This window comes from Erpetoichthys calabaricus, chromosome 4 (assembly GCF_900747795.2).
Source record: "Erpetoichthys calabaricus chromosome 4, fErpCal1.3, whole genome shotgun sequence".
Taxonomy (NCBI): domain Eukaryota; kingdom Metazoa; phylum Chordata; class Cladistia; order Polypteriformes; family Polypteridae; genus Erpetoichthys; species Erpetoichthys calabaricus.
In genome coordinates this window covers 324,057,152-324,083,815 of record NC_041397.2, presented here as the reverse complement: position 1 = coordinate 324,083,815, position 26,664 = coordinate 324,057,152, and the positions used below count along the sequence as shown (strand labels likewise).

At 42.0% G+C, this 26,664-nt stretch overlaps 2 protein-coding genes across 6 annotated transcripts in view; one reads left to right on the top strand and one right to left on the bottom strand.

Annotated features, from left to right (window-relative positions):
* LOC114643536 (tripartite motif-containing protein 16-like protein) overlaps positions 1 to 26,664 on the top strand; it is a 385,751-nt gene that overhangs the window by 10,866 nt on the left and 348,221 nt on the right. For 2 of the 3 annotated variants that reach the window (XM_051925865.1, XM_028792110.2), the window contains exons 2-4: positions 17,563 to 17,658; positions 20,409 to 20,642; positions 23,428 to 23,587. In XM_051925865.1, coding sequence (XP_051781825.1) covers positions 17,563 to 17,658; positions 20,409 to 20,642; positions 23,428 to 23,587 — 490 coding nt within the window. The remainder of the gene's footprint in view (positions 1 to 17,562; positions 17,659 to 20,408; positions 20,643 to 23,427; positions 23,588 to 26,664) is intronic. The other variant, XM_051925864.1, reaches the window with a different exon arrangement.
* Positions 1 to 26,664, bottom strand: part of LOC114643524 (tripartite motif-containing protein 16-like) — a 336,382-nt gene that overhangs the window by 115,712 nt on the left and 194,006 nt on the right. The window lies entirely within an intron of this gene.

Here is a 26,664-nt window from a genome sequence, read left to right as displayed (position 1 = left end):
ATTGGCAACATTTACAGAAGCTAAAGACAACCAAATACTACCTCAAACATTTCGTCAAGCATTAATCACCGTCTTTCCTAAACAAAATAAGGACTTGTTACAATGTGCATCATACAGACCAATTTCACTCCTGACTAATGATGTTAAGATACTCTCAAAAATTCTAGCTAGAAGGATGGAGAAAGTGCTGCCCTCGGTAATATCACAAGATCAAACTGGATTTATTAAAGGCCGACACCTATCTTCCAATCTCCGACGCTTGTTTAATGTTATATATTCACCAGCAAAATCAAACACCCCAGAGATATTACTATCATTAGACGCAGAAAAAGCATTTGATATGATTCAATGGAACTACCTTTTCACTGCATTGCAGAAATTTGGGTTTGGCCCAAATATTTGTGCATGGATCAAACTACTGTATACCAATCCAGAAGCTTCAGTTTGTATTAACAACACTTGTTCAGACTACTTTAAACTAGAACGTGGTACCAGACAAGGATGTCCCTTGTCGCCACTGCTGTTTGCAATCGCCATTGAACCACTGGCGGTCCACTGTCAAAATGTTTATCAGATAAAGGGGATTATCAGAGAAGGACTGGAACAGAAAATTTCTCTATATGCAGAATATGGTCTTATATATATCAGACCCAGAAAACACTGTCCCTGCTGTTTTAACAGCACAAACAGAATTTCAAAAGATATCTGGTCTTAGAATTAATCTGAATAAAAGTATACTGTTTCCAGTGAATTCACAAGCATATGATATTAGATTGGACACCCTACCTTTTACCATAGCAGATCAGTTTAAATACCTAGGGGTAAATATCACAAGTAAACATAAAGCTCTTTATCAATAAAATTTTGCCGTCTGTATGGAAAAAATTAAGCAAGACTTGCATAGATGGTCAACCCTTCATCTCACTCTAGCCGGAAGAATTAACATTGTTAAGATGAATATCCTTCCTAAACTTCTTTTTTTATTTCAAAACATTCCAATATATATCAATAAATCGTTTTTTAAACAATTAGATTCAACAATAACCTTATTCATTTGGAACTCAAAACACCCACGTATCCGAAGAGCGACCCTACAAAGACCTCAGGCAGAAGGTGGCATGGCTTTACCTAATTTTCAGTTTTATTACTGGGCAGCAAACATACAAGCCATAAAAACCTGGACACAAAAAAATGAACATACACAGGCCTGGTCCGCAATAGAAGTAAAATCCTGTAGTACTTCTTTATACTCCCTGCTCTGTGCTCCAATAAATGCAAGTTATTGCAAATATACTAATACAGTAATCCCTCCTCCATCACGGGGGTTGCGTTCCAGAGCCACCCGCGAAGTAGAAACCATATGTTTATATGGTTATTTTTATATATTTTAAGCCCTTACAAACTCTCCCACACTATTATAAACATTTCACGCACAGTTATACAGCATCAACTCTTTGTATTCTCTTAGATATTAGGTAAGATTCGTTGAAATGATGTATGTAAACACAGTTTACATACAGTAAAACCTAAATATTATTTTAAAGATATCGAGCGTCTCCGATATCATACGTTACAGCCATTACAACAGACAGGCCACCAGCAATAAATACGTACAATGCAAGAAAAATTGTATACAGTAAAATGTGTGTACAGCGACACTAAACTATGTACATGTAATAAGTACTGTACGTAAATAATTAATTATGGTTACTCACCAACAATGACACGACGACTTGTCCGATAACGATGAGTTTAATTTTACTGCACAACAAAGGATAGCGTTACAGCTCTTCTAAAGGAGCCTCTTCAGGCGACTGTTTAGCACTGCCGTTGTTCTTCTTCCAGCACTCTTCAATCCAAATCCCTAAAGCAGATTTCATCCAGACTACTGCCTTATCACGTCCACTTGCAACTCGTTTTGCGCCCTGATTAAAGGACACTGCGGCCGTAGATCTTACATGCTTTTCCTCCTTTTTAAATAAAAAGAATCGTGGACTCATTGATGCTGTAATTGTGTCCTACAGCGGTGTAGCTGTTTCCTTCCTTCAACATATCCAAAACTTTTACCTTTTCTGCAATCCTGAAGCATTAGCAGTAACGTGCATTAATGCTGAATGAGTGAGATGAGACTTCCTGGTTAATGCAGCACTCCGTTGCTGAGCCAATCAGCAGCACACAGGAACTTAACTGCGTGCTCTGATTGGGTAGCTTCTCAGCCATCCGCCAATAGTGTCCCTTGTTTGAATTCAAATGCGTCCCTTGTTTGAATTCAAATGAGCAAATCAACTGAGGAAGCACACGTACTGTAGACCGCAGACATCCGCGAAGCAGTGAAAAATCCGCGATATATATTCACATATGCTTACATTTAAAATCCGCGATGGAGTGAAGCTGCGAAAGACGAAGCGCGATATAGCGAGGGATCACTGTAACCCAATTGTGCTTTACTCACTCAGAATATGGAACCAACTTAGAAAACATTTTAAGATGGAAAATCTTTTATCCGCGCACCTCTGCAAGAGAACCACCTCATTCAACCCTCGCAAACATATCCAGTTTTTAATACAGTAATCCCTCCTCCATCACGGGGGTTGCGTTCCAGAGCCACCCGCGAAATAAGAAAATCCGCGAAGTAGAAACCATATGTTTATATAGTTATTTTTATATTGTCATGCTTGGGTCACAGATTTGCGCAGAAACACAGGAGGTTGTAGAGAGACAGGAACGTTATTCAAACACTGCAAACAAACATTTGTCTCTTTTTCAAAAGTTTAAACTGTGCTCCATGACAAGACAGAGATGACAGTTCTGTCTCACAATTAAAAGAATGCAAACATATCTTCCTCTTCAAAGGAGTGCGTGTCAGGAGCACAGGCTGTCACAGAGATAGAGAGAAAAGCAAACAAATCAGTAGGGCTGTTTGGCTTAAGTATGCGAAGCACCGCGGCACAAAGCTGTTGAAGGCGGCAGCTCACACCCCCTCCGTCAGGAGCAGACAAAGAGAGAGAGAGATAGAGAGAGAGAGAGAGAGAGAGAGAGAGAGAGAGAGAGAGAGAGAGAGAGAGAGAGAGAGAGAGAGAGAGAGAGACAGAGTTTGTTTTTCAATCAAAAATCAATACGTGCCCTTCGAGCTTTTAAGTATGCGAAGCACTGGGCAGAATGTCGTTTCAGGAAGCAGCTGCACAAAAGATAGCAACGTGAAGATAATCTTTCAGCATTTTTAGACGAGCATCCGTATTGTCTAGGTGTGCGAACAGCCCCCCTGCTCACACCCCCTACGTCGGGATCAGAGAAAGTCAGTGCAAAAGAGACAGAGAAAAGTAAGCTGGGTAGCTTCTCAGCCATCTGCCAATAGCGTCCCTTGTATGGAATCAACTGGGCAAACCAACTGAGGAAGCATGTACCAGAAATTAAAAGACCCATTGTCCGCAGAAACCCGCGAAGCAGCGAAAAATCCACGATATATATTTAAATATGCTTACATATAAAATCCGCGATGGAGTGAAGCCGCGAAAGGCGAAGCGCGATATAGCGAGGGATTACTGTACCTGGAAAAGTTTTGGGATTAAAATGCTCAGAGATCTTTATATAGACAACATATTTGCATCTTTTGAACAATTACGTTCAAAATTCAACCTCCCAGCTACACATTTCTTTCACTATCTTCAAATTAGAAATTTTGTTAAACAGAAACTGCCCGATTTTCCTCACCTCGTACCCTCCACAATGCTGGAAAAAATACTGCTCAATTTCGAGGAATTAAACACCATTTCCGCATTATATAAAATCTTAGAGTCCCTACCTTTCAAAGATCCAAGAGGATATTGGGAAGAAGATCTCTTAATCAATATATCAGAAAAGGAGTGGAAGGTAGCAAAGCAGAGAATTCACTCGAGCTCCATATGAGCAAAGCATAGAATTATTCAACTAAAAATGATATATCGAGCTCATCTCTCTCCCTTAAAACTGTCCAAAATGTTTCCAGGGCAAGACCCAACCTGCGAACGCTGCAACCAAGCTCCTGCCTCACTGGGTCACATGTTCTGGGCCTGCACCAAACTAACGTCATTTTGGACCAAAATTTTTAAGTGCCTTTCAGACAGTCTTGGGGTCACAATCCCTCCTAACCCACTAACAGCTGTGTTCGGTGTTCTTCCAGACGGACTTGAATTGGAGAAGGACAAGCAAACGGTGATTGCATTCACTACACTTTTGGCATGCAAACTTATTTTGTTAAATTGGAAGAATCCTAACTCTCCTCTGATAAGTCAGTGGGAAACCGATGTTTTATATTATTTGAAATTGGAAAAAATCAGATTCTCAGTTAGAGGATCTGTACAAAATTTTTTCAAAACCTGGCAGGATCTAATCAATATTATTTTAGAATAAGAGAAATAACTATTACCGCATTTAATTCCCTTCTCCATTTCTTATTTACCTATATATTTATTTCTCCCTTTCTTTTGTTTATTGTTGCCTTATTAAAAAGCCCTAAGCAATTCTCCTTTGGATAAGCTCTCCTTCTCAGGGGTGGGGTTTGATTTGTCTTCAATTTTGTTTTCATATAAATTGATCTGTTTGTATGGAATGATTACAATAAAAATTAATAAATAAAATAAAAAAAAAATAAATAAAAGAGAAATGGTGTTTTTTAAATGTATCCTTGCTAGTGTCTCTGTCCCAGTTTACTTCTGGTGCCAAGCAGAGTTGTGTTGTGGTGCAGCAGTCTATTAGCCAGCGAACGTGCTGTGAAGAAGCTGTCTGTTGTTATGGTTCTCCCTTTGTCCAGAAAGGGCTCCATAAGCTTTATGACCACCGTCTCAGAAAGTCTTTCTCCCGTGGGAAGACTGGGATCTTTTCCTAAATAAGGAGTGTTATTACACATGTACTTTGTCTCCAAATCTGCCGCAATCCAAAACTTTACAACTCTGCCTGGTACCATAAGTAAAATGGGACTGGAACTTCCACCTGCAGCTAAAGTCACTTCAGTAATTCTCCACGCTAGTGTTTAGATGTGGCAGTGCCATGCTGACAGTGAAGCCTTTGATTTCAGTCTGTAAGAGCTGGTGTAAAGTTTTGTTACCTGTAAAAGATATAGCTGAAGGGGCATAAGCAGACACACAAATGTTGGTGAATCAGGTCTTCTTGGTATCTTTTTGTCACTGTTTGTTATTCAGTTTCATCCATCCGTCCATCCATTTTCCAGCCCGCTGAATCCAAACACAGGGTCACGGGGGTCTGCTGGAGCCAATCCCAGCCAACACAGGGCACAAGGCAGGAACCAATCCCGGGCAGGGTGCCAACCCATCACAGTATTCAGTTTCATTCTTGACTAAAAGCACACTTGTTTTGTTAAACCTTTGCAAAAGTGTTTATTTTCTATTCCAGTAACCACTTGAATAAGATCAAATCTGTCTCTGCCTCTCTCACACACGCACAAACACAATCATACATGAACACATCACTATTTGAGAACGCTATGCCATTTGAACATGAGTTGTCATTTGAACTTCTTTTTTTGATCTTGCCTGTACTCCATGTTATCATACATGATACTGAAAATGCAGACAGGCTTCTTCTGTACAACAAACAGTTCTGAGCAGACATCAATCACAGCACCAACTGTGGTCATTGCTGCTCTTGTGAAAAGAATGGAGATAAATGCTATCAACTCAGAGAAGGAGAGGCGAGTTTGTTGTACCACGTGAATGTCACTAAGAGAATAAAACTGAATAATAAAAAAAAAAACAAGTGCTAACTTTTACAAGTAGCCAGAATTTTCACCGGTGTTACAGACTCAGATCAAATGTATGTTTTTATTATATTATAGTTATAATAATAAGAGCAGCTCACTGCTCAAAACGCAGAACACCAGGACTCAAACCAGCAACCTTTGAGTTATAAGGCAGCAGTTCTTACCTCTGCACCATCCAAGAATACACATCAACTTTGTGTCAATTGACATTTGAGTTTGGGATTTTAACTCCTTGCCAGTAACATATAAATTAAATGTTTTTATTTCTTTGGTTAAATTCTTTAATAAAAGTGCATGTGTTTGTTTGATATTTGGACTAAAATCTTCACACATTATACACTTCACGTCATTATTAGTATAACATGGAAAAAGTTTCTGCTTTAGTTATGCGTTCAGCAGTTCCTGTCATCCCACACTTACACAGGTTGTTGTAGACACGGAACACTCATGAAATGCATGTGCTCCAAATAATGATATATTATTTACCATATACAACTCCAGGCACCTCACACCGCGATAACACACTTGAGCTGGGAGAATTTCAGGTGCAGTCGTGGGTTGGGTTTGGTTGGGTTGCAGGAGGCTGCTTGTGCTGATTGACACATTTACAAAACAAAAAATGGTGATGGGGAGGTGAGAAGGAATTTAAGGTGGCCCAGGATTACAAGTTTTTTCATAGGCTTCAGGGATTCTACTGTTAACATACTATGTTAAAATTATGAACTGATTGCAACTACAAATTATTTTCCCTTTAAAATGTCTTTAATATTATTTAAAAGTTTTGCAGAGATGTTGTGTATTGGATGTACTAGTTTGACTTCCAAACTCACTGGTAGTTTTCCAGGTCTTCAGACCAAAAAAATCAGAGACAAAGGCAGGCAGAACTCAGGACTTGTCCTCAGGACTGGTGAGGAAAAGAGTAAGGTTGTGGTGTAATCTCAAAATCATTCATCTATGTACCTTGTAAATCAGCTCCTCTAAGATATAGGATATGCTCATGCACATCAGCAGTTTTACATTAATCCTACTTTTGAAGTATTCTTTCTTTTAAAATTTTACCTTGTGGTGCTCATCTCCCTGATTTTAAAGTATTTCCTTGGCTTTTTCAATCTCATTTTTGCCTTGATGATGCAATTGTTGCCTTTTGGGTTTTGATCATCTGATAGTTTTATCTGACCATTCTTATGTCTAGCCCCTCATCTCCCAGTCAGTTTTCAACTCTCCTTTTCAGGATAAAGCCCTTCTTATCTCCTTTGTTGAATCTGTCAAAGAAATTTGTTGGTAACATTTCATTATGTTGAACATGATTAGGAAGAATTTGTCGCGGAGTCTCTCAATATGATCATCAATTTTTGGCAATGAAGCAAGAGATTGATTCAGTTTCCTTAAGTCAGTACAGATGCACCAGGAGCTGTTAGGTTTGTGAACAAGGATAATTGGGCTTGACCATAGACTTGTTCTTTCCTTAAAGACTCAGAGCAGCAGAAACTTGAGTATCTCCAGGTTCACCTTTGTGCACGTTGCTTCAGGAAGATTTTATAAGCATTCACAAACCAAAACGAAATTGCTAAACTCAAGAAGGTGGGCAAGATCCGGCTTAGTGTCCATGATAGCCACTGGCCTTTGCATTACCTTCTGTAATTAGCATTGTTGTAGTAAAAATATCTTTTCTCTTAAATTCAACCAAAGAGTCTGTCAAAGAAGTATGACAGGCAATTTGCCTGCTTCAGGAATCTCAACCTTTTCATGCCAGGACTTTATTAAATAAATGTGGGAATTTTGCTCTTTGTGTCACCTTTTACATTTGTAAGACTAAGCTATAGTAATAAACTGTTACATCCCTTTATTTTAAAGGGACCTATACCAGTGAGTGAGCAATTTAGTTTTAGAGAGGATGAACAAAACCTTCAGTCTGCCCCATGATTGGAATTTTCATAGTATGTGTGGATGCTAGAGGCGCTGTTGCCCCTTGAAACCCCCCAGACAGACGTTCAAGACACACTTGTAAAAGCACCAAGAAGATTTTTAATATTATTTTCTTCAATACAGTGCAAAAAGCACCACACACTCCACAATTCTCCAATACTCAATAATAATCAATAACAATAACAATCCTCCACTCCCAGCAGCTTAGTCACCCAACCTCCCAACTCCGGCTCTCCTTGCTGGGTCTCCACACCTGTACTGCCGAATCCATCATCTGTGGAAGCTCCCGTCCGAAGCGGCATAAATATTCACCCGCTGTAAGAGTGCCTCGGCCGTCGCTCCCAATTTCTCGATTATCTTCTTCATCGAGGTTTTTTACAGGCTGGATTACCCTTTCCAGCTCCCACACATTAAACTCATTTACCTGATCGGCTGGAGGCAAGCTCAGACTTTCAAAAGCCCCGCCCTCCAGCCGTGAGCCAACAAGCGTCTCCTGCGCAGTTGAGCCTCACACTGCCTTTTGTGAATTGGAGTTTCGGAGACTAGCTTCAAGCCGACCGCGATCCACCTGACTCATTTTTTCAGCGGATTGATTGGTCACTCCCCGAACCTCCTTACCTTCTTTTATGCCATGCGATGCTTCGTTCGCCTTCCCCTCCCTTTTCGGAAAATCCATGTCCATCGGGGTATCTTGATTCCAGCCTATGGGCCGCAGTTGACCTTCTCTATCCCGTGATGCTTTGGGGCTGGTCACGTCTCCGTTGCTGGCCGACCACATGCGGAAGTCTTCTGTGTTCGTATTCCCCTCGAAGAGCGCATAACCTTCTTCAGGATGATTTGTCGTCTTTATTACTACCTCTGGATGCGCGCCGTCTATGAGTTATGAGCACGGGACAAAGTGGGTTATTTTAAAAATGTTTTCAATCCCTTCCCTGGCACATACCTTGTCTTGGTTGTCGGCACCCAGAAAATTTTTCTCCCGTAAGGCGGTGTCGCTCTGTTGCTCCTCTTGGACGCAGGGGATGTCGAGCACCTGACTTCTCTCTGTGCTGTCGGTCGATTTAGACTTTCTTTTCCCCATGATGGACCGGCAAAATGGGTTTGGCGGTTTCCATGTGTCGCTGTCTGGGGGTTCTGTCCACGTTAATTTTAAAAGGTTTTCTGACCAAACAGATTGCCAGAATCCTGCCGAACCACGCCAATTGCGGACGCCAGAGGTGCTGATTCTCCTTGAAACCCCCAAGACAGACGTCCAAGACACACTTGTAAAAGCACCAAGAAGATTATTAATATTATTTTCTTCAATACAGTGCACAAACCACCACACACTCCACCATTCTCCAATACTCAATAATAATCAATAACAATAACAATCCTCCACTTCCAGCAGCTTAGTCACTCAAACTCCCAACTCCGGCTCTCCTTGCTGGGTCTTAACCAGTCCTTTAAATAGTTAATGACCCAGAAGTGTTCCACCCGGGTTAAACGCCACATCATCCTTCTCAAGTAGCCCGGAAGTTTTGCGGGCTTCCATCCTCGTGACTCCGAAGTACTTCCGGATTGTCGTAACCGTAGTAGTTCCCAGGTTCTTTGTGAGCTCCCTCTGGCGGCACCCACGGCACCCAACAGGGCTGAGAAAACAGACTCAGCATCCCAGGATGCTTTGAGGGAATCAGGGGAACTGTTTCCATCCAGGGGAGCTGCCACCTAGTGTCCCGGGGGATGCAGTGCCCTAAAAAGGCTGCCTTCCTCCATTCTTTTCTTTCATGGACGTCCCGGCCGGGCTGAACCGCTGGCTGTCCATCACAATGTTTATGCCATTATGCAGCTGTGCCTGCATTCCTTTGTGGATTCTCCATGTGTTCTTGCATCAAAGGTGCAGTTTCTCAAATCAGTTTTGTAACATATTCTAATACATTTTTGGGGTGCTGTACTGTGTATGTGAGATAGACTTTATTACCCTATTGGGAAATGTATTTAGAGCAGGAAAGAACAAGAAGGGTGGGGAATAAGGAACGTTATACAGATTCAAGAAAATAAGCAAGGTACAATATATAATAGTACTTGTTGCAAACAGTGCAAACACCTATGTGATTTCTGCAAAAAAGAATAAGTACAATTAACAGTTGTCACAAACCTGACCACAAGTTATAGCAAGGTTTGGGGCAGCCACCTGTACAATTGGCATCCTGGCTGCAAAATTGTAAAAATGTTATACAGCACTGATGTGCAGAAACAAAAGAGTTCAAAACAGAACTGAGGGAATAGGGAAAAGGTGGAGGCTTTTAAAGGGGAAGACAGGAAGTGAAGTCAGAGAGGTCAGGCTCATAAGGGTCTTCAGCCATAGGCTTCAGCCCAGACGTGACATCACAGGGGCCAGAGCCGGTAAGGTCTTCTTCCATAGGCTCGGACCTGCAAGTGATGTCAAGAGGACCAGGTGGAATCTCCTGTGAATGGTCTGCAGGAAAGGGAGAAAAAGAGTCAGTGCACTCTGTCACATCCCGGTATGACTTGGAACTGCCCTTATTCAAGCCCTTTAGCTGCCTCCCATGTGTGTGACACAGTATAACATGATAATTCAGAATTCAGCATGATCCATACAACTACTAAAATTCAAAATGCTGATAGCACTCAGGATTAAAGAGTATTTTCTCTTTGGAAGCTTAACTGTGACCTGATGTGTACAACTGAAATTCAGGAGACAGAGGATAGCAACTCTCAAAACAAATCAAGTTGGCTTTTTTTTCTAACTTGTTTGTAATTCATGTCAGTGACAGAGATATTCTGCCACCCAACAATATTACTTCTGATTTTCACAATATTGTTTAGACAGTTTTTGTTTGTACTGCTAAGGTTATCAAACCAATATATAATAGCAAATGTGTCAACAGATTAAATATATCCATCCATCCATCCTCTTCCGCTTATCCAAGACCGGTTCGCCGGGGCAGCAGCTTGAGCAGAGATGCCCAGACTTCCCTCTCCCCGGCCACTTCTTCTAGCTCTTCCGGGAGAATCCCAAGGCGTTCCCAGGCCAGCCGAGAGACATAGTCACTCCAACGTGTCCTGGGTCTTCCCTGGGGCCTCCTCCCGGTTAGACGTGCCCGGAACACCTCACCAGGGTGGCGTCCAGGAGGCATCCTGATCAGATGCCCGAGCCACCTCATCTGACTCCTCTCGATGCGGAGGAGCAGCGGCTCTACTCTAAGCCCCTCCCGGATGACTGAGCTTCTCATCCTATCTTTAAGGGAGAGCCCAGACACCCTGCGGAGGAAACTCATTTCAGCCGCTTGTATTCACGATCTCGTTCTTTCAGTCACTACCCATAGCTCATGACCATAGGTGAGGGTAGGAATATAGATCGACTGGTAAATTGAGAGCTTTGCCTTACGGCTCAGCTCCTTTTTCACCACGACAGAATGATGCAGAGCCCGCATTACTGCAGACGCTGCACTGATCCGCCTGCCGATCTCATGTTCCATTGTTCCCTCACTCGTGAACAAGACCCCGAGATACTTGAACTCCTCCACTTGAGGCGGGATCTCGCTCCCAAACCTGAAAGGGCACTCCACCCTTTTCTGGCTGAGGACCATGGTCTCGGATTTGGAGGTGCTGCTTCCCATCCCAGCCACTTCACATTCAGCTGCGAACCAATCCAGAGAGAGCTGAAGATCACGGCCTAATGAAGCAAACAGGACAACATCATCTGCAAAAAGCAGTGAAGCAATCCTGAGCCCACCAAACTGGACCCCCTCAACGCCCTGGCTGCGCCTAAAAATTCTGTCCATAAAAGTTATGAACAGAATCGGTGACAAAGGGCAGCCCTGGCGGAGTCCAACTCTCACTGGAAACGGGTTCGACTTACTGTCGGCAATGCGGACCAAGCTGTGACACCCGTTGTACAGGGACCGAACAGCCCTTATCAGGGGGTCCGGTACCCCATACTCTCGGAGTACCCCCCACAGGATTCCCCGAGGGACACGGTCGAACATCTTTTCTAAGACCACAAAGCACATGTAGACTGGTTGGGCGAACTCCCGTGTACCCGCCAGGACCCTGCTAAGGGTGTAGAGCTGGTCCACTGTTCCGTGACCAGGACGAAAACCACACTGTTCCTCCTGAATCCAAAGTTCGACTATCCGACGGACCCTCCTCTCCAGGACCCCCAAATAGACTTTTCCAGGGAGGCTGAGGAGTGTGATCCCTCTGTAGTTGGAACACACCCTCCAGTCCCCCTTCTTAAAGAGGGGGACCACCACCCCGGTCTGCCAATCCAGAGGCACTGTCCCTGATGTCCATGCGATGTTGTAGAGACATGTCAACCAAGACAGCCCTATAACATCCAGAGCCTTGAGGAACTCCGGACGTATCTCAACCAACCCCGGGGCCCAGCCACCAAGGAGTTTTTTTGACCACTTCGGTGACCTCAGTCCCAGAGATGGGGGAGCCCACCTCTGAGTCCCCAGGCTCTGCTTCCTCATTGGAAGGCATGTTAGTGGGATTGAGGAGGTCTTCGAAGTATTCCCCACACCGACCCACAACGTCCCGAGTTGAGGTCAGCAGTGCACCATCCCCACCATATACAGTGTTGACACTGCACTGCTTCCCCCTCCTGAGACACCGGACGGTGGACCAGAATCTCCTCGAAGCCGTCCAAAAGTCGTTCTCCTTGGCCTCCCCAAACTCCTCCCATGCCCGAGTTTTTGCCTCAGCAACCACCAAAGCTGCATTCCGCTTGGCCTGCTGGTACCTATTAGCTGCCTCCAGAGTCCCACAGGACAAAAGGGACTGGTAGGAGTCCTTCTTCAGCTTGATATGATTCCTCACCGCCGGTGTCCACCAACGGATTCGGGGATTGCCGCCATGACAGGCACCGACCACCTTACGGCCACAGCTCCGGTCAGCCGCCTCAAAAATAGAGGCACAGAACATGGACCATTCTGACCCAATGTCCCTCACCTCCCTCGGAACGTGGTCGAAATTCTGCTGGAGGTGGGAGTTGAAGCTACTTCTGACAGAGGGCTCTGCCAGACGTTCCCAGCAGACCCTTACAACACGTTTGGGCCTACCAGGCCTGACCGGCATCCTCCCCCACCATCGAAGCCCTCTCACCACCAGGTGGTGATCAATTTACAGCTCCGCCCCTCTCTTCACCCGAGTGTCCAAGACATGTGGCCGCAAGTCCGACGACACGACCACAAAGTCGATCATCGAACTGAGGCCTAGGGTGTCCTGATGCAAAGTGCACATATGAACACCCCTATGCTTGAACATGGTGTTCGTTATGGACAATCCGTGATGAGCACAGAAGTCCAATAACAAAACACCGCTCGGGTTCAGATCGGGGGGGCCATTCCTCCCAATCACGCCCTTCCAGGTCTCACTGTCATTGCCCACGTGAGCATTGAAGTCTCCCAGCAGAACGAGGGAGTCCCCAGAAGGTATGCCCTCTAGCACCCCCTCCAGGGACTCCAAAAAGGGTGGGTACTCCAAACTGCTGTTCGGTGCATACGCACAAACAACAGTTAGGACCCGTGCCACCACCCGAAGGCGGAGGGAGGCTACCCTCTCATCCACCGGGGTAAACCCCAATGTACAGGCTCCAAGTCGGGGGGCAATAAGTATACCCACACCTGCTCGCAGCCTCTCACGGGGGGCAACTCCAGAGTGGTAGAGAGTCCAGCCCCTCTCAAGGAGATTGGTTCCAGAGTCCAAGCTGTGCATCGAGGTGAGCCCGACTATATCTAGCCGGAACCTCTCAACCTCGCGCACAAGCTCAGGCTCCTTCCCCTTCAGAGAGGTGACATTCCACGTCCCAAGAGCCAGCTTCTGTAGCCAAGGATCGGACCGCCAAGGTCCCCGCCTTCGGCCACCACCCAACTCACACTGCACCTGACCTCCTTGGCCCCTCCCATAGGTGGTGAGCCCATGGGAAGGGGGACCCACGTTGCCTCTTCGGGCTGTGCCCGGCCGAGCCCCATGGGTGCAGGCCCGGCCACCAGGCGCTCGCCATGAGCCCCACCTCCAGGCCTGGCTCCAGAGAGGGGCCCCGGTGACCCACGTCCAGGCGAGGGAAAATGCTGTCCAAATTTTTTATTCATCATAGAAGGTCTTTTGAATAAATATTAATTTATTAATAATTAATTAATAAATATAATATAGAATAATAAAGAATGTTATGGATTTTTTTTTACTTTAAAACAGAAAGAATAACCGTGTCTGCCACTTCATACAACTTTATGCTGTGTTGAGATCAAAGGTCAGCCTGTTATCCCTGATTGTCTCCAGATTTGTAGTGCTCCACCATGTCCATAGCGTCTCCTTTTATCCTTTTTGAGAGATTGTGAGGAGGATGACACCTAAAATCATTAGCCATAACCTCGATCTTCAAGACATTTAACTGTACAATCAGACCACTGAAGAAACTTATCAACAACAGATTCATGGCTGTCCTCCCTTATCTGGTAGAAAACTCACAATGACACATCTGCAAGTTTCAGGATATGTCTGTCCTGGTGTGAACTCCTGAAGTCATGTGTGTGCTAAATAAATAGAAGAGGAGATAGACAGACAGCAGCCTTAAGATGATCTATGTAAGTAAAAAACAGCCCTCAACACTCACTCTTCTGTCTTGTTAGGTAAAAATTCAGAATATGCCCCATCAAGTTTGACAAAACTGCCAACAAAAATATGAACCTGATTGTATCCATATTACTAACCGAAGGTTGTAAACCGGATGTACGTATGCAGGGCGCACGGTCGCAGGCTCATGGACGCAGGACGCATCGAAGCGCATGCGCACTGCGACTCAGCGCCCCAGAGTCAAACCCAGCAGCTTCCCAGACACAGTAGGTAATGCCCAAGCAACACAACACAACCTGTAAACAGTGCACGAGAATAAGACGAGACAGGCTATAAGTAAAAAACTTTAACAGGTCCTTAACTAAGATCGTTTTCCAGAGTACACGTTACACAGCTCCCCAATACCCATAATCCCTTATTACTACGGAATCCCCAAAGGTCCAGACTACAATATACTACAGCATATTTGAATCACATTACAGTAATTTAGTATTAACAGTAAGTGCAATAACGACACAGCCACAGGAAAAACAAAAATGAGACCAGATGGATAAAAACAATAAACGAACACTCCATATTAAAAGTAAGTGCAATTATAATTCCTAACAGTAAACGATGTATAGCTAACGACACAGCCACAGAAAAGACAAAAACGAGATCAGATGGATAAAAACAATAAAGGAAAGCACCTACAACGTGCTTCAGAAACACCACAAGCAAACAAGTCACTGCTCCAAAAAGAAAGACCTCAACTAACGGAAATACAAAAACGAGCCCGTATGGATAATAACAATGAACGAAGGCGCCTACAACACGCTTCTGAAACAGCAGAAGCAAAGGAGTCACGGCTCCATAAAAACAATGCACGAAGGCTCCTACAACGCGCGTCAGAAACACCAGAAGCAAAGAAGTCAAGAGCTCAACTAATGGAAATACAAAAATGAGCCCGTATGGATAAATAAAGTGAATGAAGGCGCTGACAGAAAATATTATTGAGGCACAAGTACTTACGGGATCCCATACTATCAATACTGTTTTGATTCCCAGAATTGACCTTACAGGTTCTGACCTGGAATTACCTTTTAAACTTAAACAACGGCAATTTCCCATTAAGGCCAAACTTTCCCAGGACGCTCCCACCCTCCATCATTTTTCATCCCTCCAACGATTGAAGGGAACAAAGACTGATTGCCATTCGTGCATTTGCGATTCTTTAGAGAATCGGGGTTTACTGGTTAAAAGCAGAAATCAATAAACAGGAACCATGCATGGGTTCTTGGTCCTCCTCTATCCCCAGTTTGCTCTGTTAGCTCAATGGGTCCAGATTGGTTTTGTTTAACAGCTCTTTCTTAGTCACCAGTCTGAAATCACAGAATGCTTTTAGATTATTTTTTGCTATTGGAATAACATTTGACTTTTTCCAGAGACATCTGAAATAAAGTATGTAGATGATTTTTACTGGAGTGTAATGGATGTCCACTTATACTTTTGCAGGACAGAGGTTTTTTGATTGTAGTTTGTTTAAGGACCAGTTTAATATTGTTTTGGTCAATGAATAGACAACTCTGAAGCAAAATGCTGTTTCACTATTGCAGAAAATATTCAATTAATAAAGAAAATTTATGAGTCTCCGTTGAAAAGGAAATCCAAGATGGATGTCCTTTATTATAGCATTGTACCCAGTGGAGCATGCACATTAACAGCTGAGCTGTCCACGCAGACTGAAGGGATCTAACAGAATAGCTTTCCTTAATCAGCTAGGCTTGTTTACATAACATTTTTAAATATATTTTAATTTATGCCAATTAGCACACAGATAAACTGCATATTCTAGTAACATCCATAATGTTTTAAGGTCTATGTGATCTCATCTCTAACGTGATGTACTGTACTGGTGCAAATGATGTGAGGATGTAAGCACTTTGCAGTTTCATATAAAAAGTGTTTTTTTACCCTTACTGTCACAAACCTTAAACAGAATTAATCGAATTTCTGAGCCAACTGATAGTCACTTTTAATCCCTGCCAAATCCACACTAGTACTGTGTTTACTGTGAAAGAACTTGGACTGCTATAATGGATTAATAGAAACAACAGTAATGATCCTTGTGTACTTTTTAGAACAGTTGCTAATCTAACAAATGGAATTCAGAACTATAGTGTAAAATACCAGCAGACATCAGCAGTCAGACTTTATGAACTTCTTTAATGAGAAAATTAACAATATAAGATCCCAGATCTCGGTGACACCTCTAAAACTTAAAACTACATTGTTAGTCCCTGTTGCACCTTGCACACACCACTTTAGTACAAAACAGGAAGTCATTAAACCAACTACTTGTTCTTTAGACAAGTCCTAACTAAACTGGCTCCCAGTTAAGCTTAGTCCTAATTTCAAATTCCTTTTTTTAAGTTATAAAATCTTAAATGGCCATGGCCTTGCTTACTTATCTGAACTTATCATTACTTACAAAACAGAGTGCATATTATGGTCTGAAGATGCCAGCCTGCTTATCATAAAATAACAGTGGGAAGTTGAGCCTTTAGTTACAGTACAGTAAGCTGCGAGATGGTCTGCAGGCTGAAGACGCACAACTTCAGGTTAACATACCCTGACTAGAGCTGCTGATTATCTGTTTTTACTACAGTTTGACTTATTAGTCATTTGTACCAAAATATAAGTTATACAATATTTATTAACCATTACTAACCCACCTTTATTCTGTTCCTCTGAATATCAATGTGGCACTTAGTGCCTCTGCTGTACTGCCAAGCTGTTCGCTGCCTATGAAGTCATCTTAGATACTCAAAACATTGGAATCATCAAACAAAAGGGTCCTTTCATCAGATTGTACAGACCAACACAAACTCTACTATAGAATGACCAGAGTGGGTGGGTGGCTAGTTGTCCGAGGCCTCCAGGATTCTAACAGTGTTTGACTTTCTTTGAATACTTTCCATTACAGTTGACTGTGGACCCCCAGATGTTTATTTTTTCCATGTTGCTGTCTGAGTTTGTTTTCCTCTCCCCCATTGTTAAGTAATCATAGTACTACAAGTAATTAATGCACGGATATTGTTGATTTCCATTTATGCTAATCACTTTCTACATTATTTTCTGCGTGTTTTGACAAATCTGCATTTTTATATGTACTGATTCTGTATTTAGTAATGGGTATAAGCTATACTTGCATTTTGCCTGAAAACTTGACACAGTTCTTTGTGCCAGTATTCACTGAAGAGAGCTATAGAAAGGAAACAGAATTGAATTGAATTAAATTAAATTGTATTTCCAACTAGAATGAGCTGGGGGCGACACTTAGTGACATCAATGAGAGACTTCAGGAGAAAGAAAAGACACTGAAGGAGAAGATGAGGGCAATGCTGCAAATGAACGTGAGTGGAGTTATGATGACATTTTATATAAAAAATAGAAGAAACAAACTAACACTAGAAAAGCCTGCAGATTTGCACTGGCAATGATGTGTAGGGACAAGGAAAGGGGAATGGAGAGAAGATGTTTTATTTTCTCCTTCATGGCATTTCACTGTTGTCAGCATTTCATGTTTTAATTATTAGAGACTCAGACATTATGATTCTAATGTCTTCTGCATTTTCCACCATACTCTTTAAAGGTGACTTTATTCCCTTAACATTAACTTGTACTGCAGGTGGTCTGACGTGGCACATCATTCCTTGTTCAGTTTAGGAGTTACAACCTTATTTTATCTCTATAATTTATGAGATTCCTCTGATTTATTGAGAAAAATACTTCATATCAAGTGGACATCTTCCTGATGAAGTTAAGCTTTAGTTTTAATATGTTAAGGTGGTCCCCTGGTTAGTTCTGCTGGCTTAAGGATCATTGTCCTGAATTTGTTGTCTTGGAGGAGTTTGTTTGTTCTTCCTCCACACCTCCATGGGATGGTTAGGCTTTTGTAATTGATAATGAATATAATTTGGCCCATTGTTGTAAGTATGGATTTGTGCATGGCTGGCTCTAAAATGGGCTTGTGCCTTATCTGCAGTTGGCTTCTTCCTTCCACCCCTGTGTCTCTGAATTGGATTAAACAGATCTGAACATGTTACATTATCAAAATGTTTCCAGGAAACGGAAGAGCCTTTTGAAATATTTTTCCGTGAAAATGGCATTATTGCCATTGTTTAACCCATTTATCCATGGAATCTTGCAGGGTGGCAGGGCAGCTTGAGCTTATCCCAGCAATCAATGGGCACAAGGAAGGAACAACCCCTGGACATGGCACCAGTCCATCAAAGGGTGAACACACATACTACACACCAGAGCCAATTTAGCATCACCAACTCTCTTAATCTGCATGTCTAAACTCACACAGACACAAGGAGAAAATTCAGACACTAGGCAGGAGGCACCTAGGACATAAAATCAAGTCTCCTTGATGTGAGGCATTGGAGCTGTGCTACCAGCATGATCCATTTGTCGTATCCATACCCTTTCAATATAGTCAGGCCAGGTATCGTAAAGGTGCCATATTCTTCAAAGTGTGTTTGTTTGCTTTCAAGGTCTCCTTAAGTGCTCACTTGAACCTCAGTTCTACCTCAATATTCTGTATAAACAGTTGAGTTTGGGTTGAGCAAATACAAATTACTAAAGGCCTTCATTGAGATGAAGTTACTTAGAAGACACAATGTAACAGAATTTATCTTCTTCCATTTGCTCACTTTAGGTGGTCAAGTTCACTCTTTATAGCTTCATGTTTTTCTTTGGAAATTATCATAGCAAATTTTATTTGTCACGGACAATTGTTCATATGGTACAATATGTACTGAAATGCTTATTTGCTAAACTCCAGGACTGTGCATTAAGGAAGCATGGTCATCCTTAGTAGTGGGTGAAAACTGAGATGCAGCATTATGTCTTCTGAATGATGCATTACTGATATTGATCTGCTTTCTTTTGTTTCTTTCTCTTTTTAATTTACTGTGGTAGAAGAAGTGCTCCTAAGCTTTTTTAACCTCTGTGCTGGCATATGCTGCATAGCCTTGAATGGGAAAAGCTTGAACTAAAATACATCTCTCGTCTTCAAAAATCCTGCTTTTTCCATCTCAGGCGAATTGCCAAACTCAAACCAATTCTGCCTTACCACCTCCTGGAATCAGTAATCCATGCATTCATTACGTCCCGGCTCGACTATTCTAATTCCTGCCTATATGGTATTAGTAAAGCCACTCTTTCGAGACTCCAATTGGTTCAAAATGCGGCTGCAAGACTTTTAACTGGAAGCAGCAGAAGCCAACACATTACACCGATTTTAAAAACCCTACACTGGCTGCCGGTTAGCTGCAGAATTGATTTTAAGATACTCCTCTTAACCTATAAGGCACTAAATGGTCTAGCCCCTGCCTACTTGAGTGTCTTGCTCCATCGTCACAATCCCCCTCGTGTTCTTAGATCCGCAGATCAGCTGCTCCTAACCGTTCCCAAGGCACATTTTAAAGCTCGTGGTGAAAGGGCTTTTTCTGTCTGTGCACCCAGGCTCTGGAACTCCTTACCTTTAGTGGTTAGGCAGGCCGCTTCAGTCACCACATTCAAATCACACCTAAAAACGCACTTCTTCACATTGGCTTTTAATTCTTAACCTGTCTTATTCCCACTTGCTTTTTGCTATTTCTCTGTTTTATTGGGTCCCCTGACCTGTTTTTAGTGTCTCTGTTTTAATTCTCTCTTAATGTTTGTTTTTTAATATTTTGCTTTTAGTCTTGCTTGTTTTAACTGTACAGCGCTTCGGTCAGTTGTAATGCTGTGTTTTTAAGCGCTTAACAAATAAAAATGGTATGGTATGGTATGGTAAAAATCATTGCTGACCTGGACAGGACAGGTTGCAAACACACACACACACTCACACATAGACACACACATAATGTGAACGCTAAGAACCAGAAGCAGGCTACAAATACAATTCCACATAATACTAGAAACAACAATTTCAAGATACAGCAAGTAGTTACATTGAGCGTATAATAGAAAACTAAACACAAAATGCTCAAGAAGACAATGTTGTGTTACAGTGTGCCTAACTAACCATTAACGCAAAATACCACTTGTGTCTCATGACAACTGCTTCTCATTAGACAACTGAATTCAATTTCTTTGTCCATCAATTTAGAGTTCCACAGAAAGTGAAGTACAAAAAAATGAAAAGAGCTTCACTGATCTGATTTACTGCATTGAGGAAATCAACAGGAAAGTGACTGAGAGAATCAGAGAGCAAGAGAAGAGAGATACAGAGAAGGCAGAAGGAGTCATAGAACAACTAGAGATGGAGATTGAGGAGCTGAAGAAGAGGCACGCTGAGCTGAAGGAGCTTTCAGACACCAAAGACCACATCCACTTCTTGCAGGTGAGAGCAACGCTTGATGGGGAATCTGATCAGACCAGGGTATATGGGACCTGAGAACATTTGGTTGAAAGTCCATTGTCCTCACAGGTGGTGCAGTGGTAGTGCTGCTGCTTTGCAGTAAGGAGACTGTGGAAGATTGTGGGTTCGCTTCCCGGTTCCTCCCTGTGTGGATAGCGCTTTGAGTACTGAGAAAAGTGCTATATAAATGTAATGAATTATTATTATAAATCTGGAGAGCTATTAATACTTAATTGAAACAGGCCATTCAGCTAAAAATAGACCATTTTTCATGTTCTTGTAATATTTCCATTATATCACACAATCAAGATATGGAAGTCTCTGAAGTACAGCTTTTATCTACACCACAGAGTATCATGTTTCATGTGTCTGTAGTTCTCAATGTAAAGAAATATTTTCAGTGCCCATCGCACTGTCAGACCCTTAATCTATAATTTACAATCTAATGACTTGTTTCTTGTGGAATCCTGTGTTTCAAAGTATAATATATGTAATTAATTTCTAATAACCTGCCAAGAGAAAAGTGACTTCCATAGCTAACGCACATTGACTGCCCAAAGTAAAGATCCCTTAAATGATAGAAGCTTCTTCTGCCAAACACTTCTAGTGTGTCCATTTTTAAACAACAGGACCATGACACACACAAGAACCCTTTAGTTTATGAAGGGATGTTTATAATAGTTTGGAAAAAGGATAGAACATTAGCTCTAATTTGATGCCTTGTCCCGAAACTGGTGATTGTAAAAAAGAATCTGAAGGGCATCCAAGACCCAGTTCAAAAAATGAAGAAAAAAATAATATTAGAAAAATCCATCTATATTCACACTAGACAATACAAGCATAAATAGAGCAAACAAAAACAAATAAACAATTCAAACCATATTAATAACAATCCATATAACAGCAAATGTCAAGTATATTACAGGTTAAAATCTAAAGGTGACATAGATATTATAATGACACTCACACCTCATGTTCACTCCCAAGATAACCAAACCCCAAATCCCTTTATTAACCAAAAATCCTTAAAAAACCGTTTAAACCTAAAAATGTTTAAATAAGTTATTCCATCCAGCCTCCACTTATCATCAGATAATATAATCAACTGGTACACTTTCTGTATATGATATAATAGATGGATCTCACCAGTGTGGCAGATGTTTGCTTCAGTTAGAGAACAGAAGTAAAAATGGATGAACGGATGTTTCGCCAACAGTTATGCATGAATTAACCAGTTTGATAGTTATTCTGTTTTGCTTTCTTTATTCTTGATCCCCCTTTCTGGGTAACTTCTTCCTTCACCATAAGTGTGCCTCTATTTTGAAAAAATACATCCCTCTGTGTCACAGCTCAGCCACCTGATGCAAGCACTGAAAGGTTCAGACTGAACTCCCCCCATGACTTGAAAAATATGTTAAGGAGACAAGGGTGCAGAAATAAGAACAATAACCAAAGTATGCATTGTCAGGAGAGGGATCAAAATAAGACTTCATTTAAATTACATGTCCATTCCTGTGACAAATTGAGTACTGCAAGTTTGGGGCAAATTGATAAACGTTAGAGGAGTGAGGGTGAGACCTAAGTCACACCAGGTCACCTTCAATGTAGTGGGCCTCTTTCCTACATTTATCGTAGGAACTGGCCTGACTGGCCTTTGCCTTCACCACTTAACTCTCCACTTGCCTCGTTAGATAACCCTGTAAGCTGCTGAACTGTAAGATATGCCAATGACTTTGGATGGGACATTGAGAGATCAAACCAAACCAACCATTGGTCCCAGTCCAGATCGTGCCTTCCCACATTACAGCCAATCATGGTTTTAAGAGTTTTGTTTACCTGCCATGTCATGTTTGTTTTGGGGTGATTGGCTGTTGTCAGTTTCTTAAACACCCTCCCATCTGGAACAAAGACTTTCCATCATCTCACAGGTAAACTGGGGCTCTCTATCAGATACCATATAACTTGGTACCATCCCAGTGGGTAGTGATGTCTTCATCTAGAACAGAGAAAACCCTCAATGTCTTAGTATTGGGCAAGGTGAATAATTCCACCCACATAGAGTAGTAATATATGACCTTCAGGGTGGTCTTCTTGTTTTTTGACCTTGAAAACGGTCCACTCAAACTCACATCTAACATTTCCCCTGATTTATTCACCACTGTCAAATGATAAAATCCAGCCCATTTCCTAGGTGGGGTCTTGTACTTCTGACATATTATCCTAATCTCAATAAGGCACTAGACATCCTTACAGATGGTGGGCCACCATGCCACTACTAAGATTCTCATCAGGGTCTTGAGTTTCCCCAGGTGCCCTTTAAAAGGACTATTGTGAAAATACTAGAGGAGCTCAGGAATGAGCTTTTTTGGGAACCACTAGCTGGCATTTGTGGCCCCCATATGTAGATTGTATCAGGTAATATGGAGTTATCTGTAGCTCCTCATAGCCCTGCCCAGCCCTTCCCCCAGGCCCTATCTTGTACCTCTGACAAACTGAATAAGTTCACTAAGCGTTATTGCTTAGTCCAGTAACAAAAGGTGCAGTCATAAGCCACAGAACACAGTCACAAGTGCTACCAGGATGTCCTCTGGGATCTGCCACAATGTGTCCAGTATTACACTGGCCCAACCCTTCCAGTGGAGTACCTGGAATGCACATTTCTGGAGTCTCAGCACCCATCTGGTTAACCTGGAATATGTCTTTCGACTACTGAAAGCCCAGGTTTCTACAGTTTCTTTTTTATTTCTCCTCATTCTCCCTGATGCAGACTTTCTCGTCTCTTTGTGTTCTTCCTGCTGATGGAGACTCACTCAGCTTCACTGTCACTGCTGATTTCTCTTCTGAGTGCCTGAGAAAGGAGCTGTCATGTCTGAAAAAGAGTCTGGAGAAGATCAGCCAGTGGGGCATTGTGACCTTCACTCCGTCAGGTACAGCGTCTGGTCATGTTGTGTCTGTTGTTAAAGTCCATTAGAAGAACCAGATTGACAATAAAATTAAACCACAAGGTGAGACACATGAAGAAGACCTACTCTTTAACATTTATTTGCTACTAATCATTGTTTATTATATATAGTGCCTTTTTAAGGATCAAACTTTTAAAAGGAATAAAGTACTAGGGTGTTGTACTGTGTTAGCCATTATGAATGTAGTGAGAAGTTGTAGCGGTCTGGGGCCGCTAAGATTCACACCGTCAAAGATGACGGTGATTTATTTATTTTAATTACAGAGATCCCAGGAACGTCCCCAGCCTTGGATCGACCCACACACACACTCACAACAGAGACAATAAAGCACACTGGGAATGGCAAACAATTACAAATATAATGACCCGAAATAAGTAATGAAACAGTAATACCACCCCTGACCCCTTCGGCGATATTACACATAAACAAAATAAACACAAACACCACACAGCAAAGTCCATCTATACGAAACAGGTTGAAAGACGAAAAGTGACCAAGTTAAGTTCAGCGATCTGTATGTTGAAATGGAGAAGGAAAAATACAGTCCTACCAGTAGTTACTGATGATGTTGATGGTTGATGGTTGATTCAGGAGCGCTCCACTCTTCCGGAAAACCAAATAATCCAACACAGTTCTCAGTGTACAGGTAGACAGACAATCCAGACTCCCAACAAACGAATACAGTACAGGACAAAAAGATTAGAAAACCAATAACAGCAGGCAGAAACGATAGATAACTGCAACAAAAACAAAACAAATTTTTCTTCTCTTTGCCCTCTGCCCTCCTTTTAACTGCCTGTGGCTACCTTTGACCCCAGCAGCCCCAGCAGGGACTGCTGGGAGATGCAGTTCTTAAGTAGCACTGCTACAAAGTCAAGAAAAATGACACCTTTTATTAGCTAATAAGATTACAATATGCAAGCTTTGCAGGCCCCTTCTTCAGGCAAGATGTCATCCAGAAACTGGAGTTCCCTGTGCTTATATAGACACCAGGAGAGATACTGTACAACATTGGAAAACCTTTAAGGGAGACATCTTAAATGTAAATCATTAATAGACCTCTTCAGGCTAAGATTCATGTAGCAAGAGAGGAGAACAATGTCTGGTCAAGATCTTTGGATAAGATGACTGTCCAACAAAGTCTTTTGAGGTTTCTGATGAGTTTTTCCATACAGTGTGGGTTTGTAGTCAGGTTGTCTGTCAGTCCGAGAGATGCAAACAATCCTCATATCGGGCCATAAAACTCTCATCTCTATTAACTCCATGTTGTAATGTGTTCAGTTTTAGTTTGACTTCCCATTCTCTTCTCTCTTGCTGTGTTCTGAAGTTGCCCATAAGCCCTGTGACTTTAAAGACCTTGTCACGGTGTCCATGGCTGCTAAAGTGGGCTGCTGCAGGAACATCTGTGTCACCAGGCTTGATGTGGCACCTGTGGAAATTCATTCTCTGGCGGAGTGTTTGTCCAGTTTCTCTACACAGAGTGCAGTGTCAGGACATTTCATACAGAGAATGAGGTGGACCACATTAGATGATCTGCAGGAAAATTACCTCTTTATGTGATGTTCTAATTGGCAGTGTGGTATAACTACACGGTCTGTATTATAAATGTGAGCACATGTTTCACATCTTTTCTGTAGGCAGGGAGTTGTGCCATTTTCTGTTGGTACACTTAAGGAGCTTCAGACAATTAATGGCTGCCGGTCTGGCGGTTGTCTATGCCAGGATGGGAGGTTCTGGAAATCCATCTCTCAGCGTTTCGTCATTGTGTAAAATTGGCTGAAGTTCTTTTATAATTTTTCGAAGTGTTTCAAGATGTGGGTTATAGGTGACAACAAGGGGGATGTGGTTCTTGTTGTCTTTGTTTTTATATTCCAGAAGGCTGACATGGACTGACACAGACAACCTGACTACAGGCCCACATTGTATTGAGAAACTCATCAGAAACCTCAAAAGACTTTGTTGGACAGTTATCTTATCCAAAGATCTTGACCAGACATTTTTCTTCTCTATGCTAAATGAATCTTAGCCTGAAGAGGTCTATTAATTTTTGACGTTTAAGGTGTCTCCCTTAAGGTTTACCAATGTTGTTTCTTGTCCTAGAGTGTGTATATAAACTCGGGGAACTCCAGTCTCTGTATTACGTCTGCCTGAAGAAGAGGCCTGAGTTGCCTTGTAAGCCTGCATATTGTAATCTTTTTAGTTAGCCAATAAAAGGGGTCATTTTGATTGACTTTTCACTAAAGGAATAAAGTTAAATGATATCACTTATTTTATACATTTGCTTTTCTTGATATTTTAAGAAAAAAAATATACTTCCTTAAATATTTCTGCTCATCTATTAAAAACTAAATTTTAATTTGATATTATGATTCATTTATTTTGTATCATATCAGGATCAGTTCAGAAATAATAAAGAAATGTTTGGTTTAAAACTGAGCGAAGCCAACTCAACCCAGTGTTTACAGCTAGCATAAGAAATCTGTGTAAAAGATGTGAATACTGGTAAAGATTAACAGATGAAAATATAACTATATCTGCAGTTTTACTTAATGAACTTGAAAATATAAGGAAATCAGCTTCCAGTTCAGATTTCAATGTGTTAGATCAGGTCATTCTTGAACTTGCTAAGTTAATGAATTAAATTATGGAGTTTTCCCATTTAATTCCTACTATAAAACCTGCTGTGTGTTTTTAGGCTCATTTCTATGTATTTTATTTCAAACACATTTAATTATCTAATTTGCTTAATCTAGAGCAGGGTCACAATTGGGGGGCTGCAGCCTATCCCAGCTAGCATAGGGTACAAGGCAGGAACAAATCCTGGACAAAGTGCTAGGTGAATACACCAAACACACACTAGGGCCAGTTTAGCATCAACAATTCACCCATCTTTCATGTCTTGGACAGTGGGAGGAAGCCACAGCACTTGGAGGAAGCCCATGCGGACATCGGAAGAGCATGCAGACTCCATGAAGGGAGAACCCAGGAGATAAACCATGGCCTCCTTACTGTGAGGCAGCAATTCCTAAACTGTTCCACCT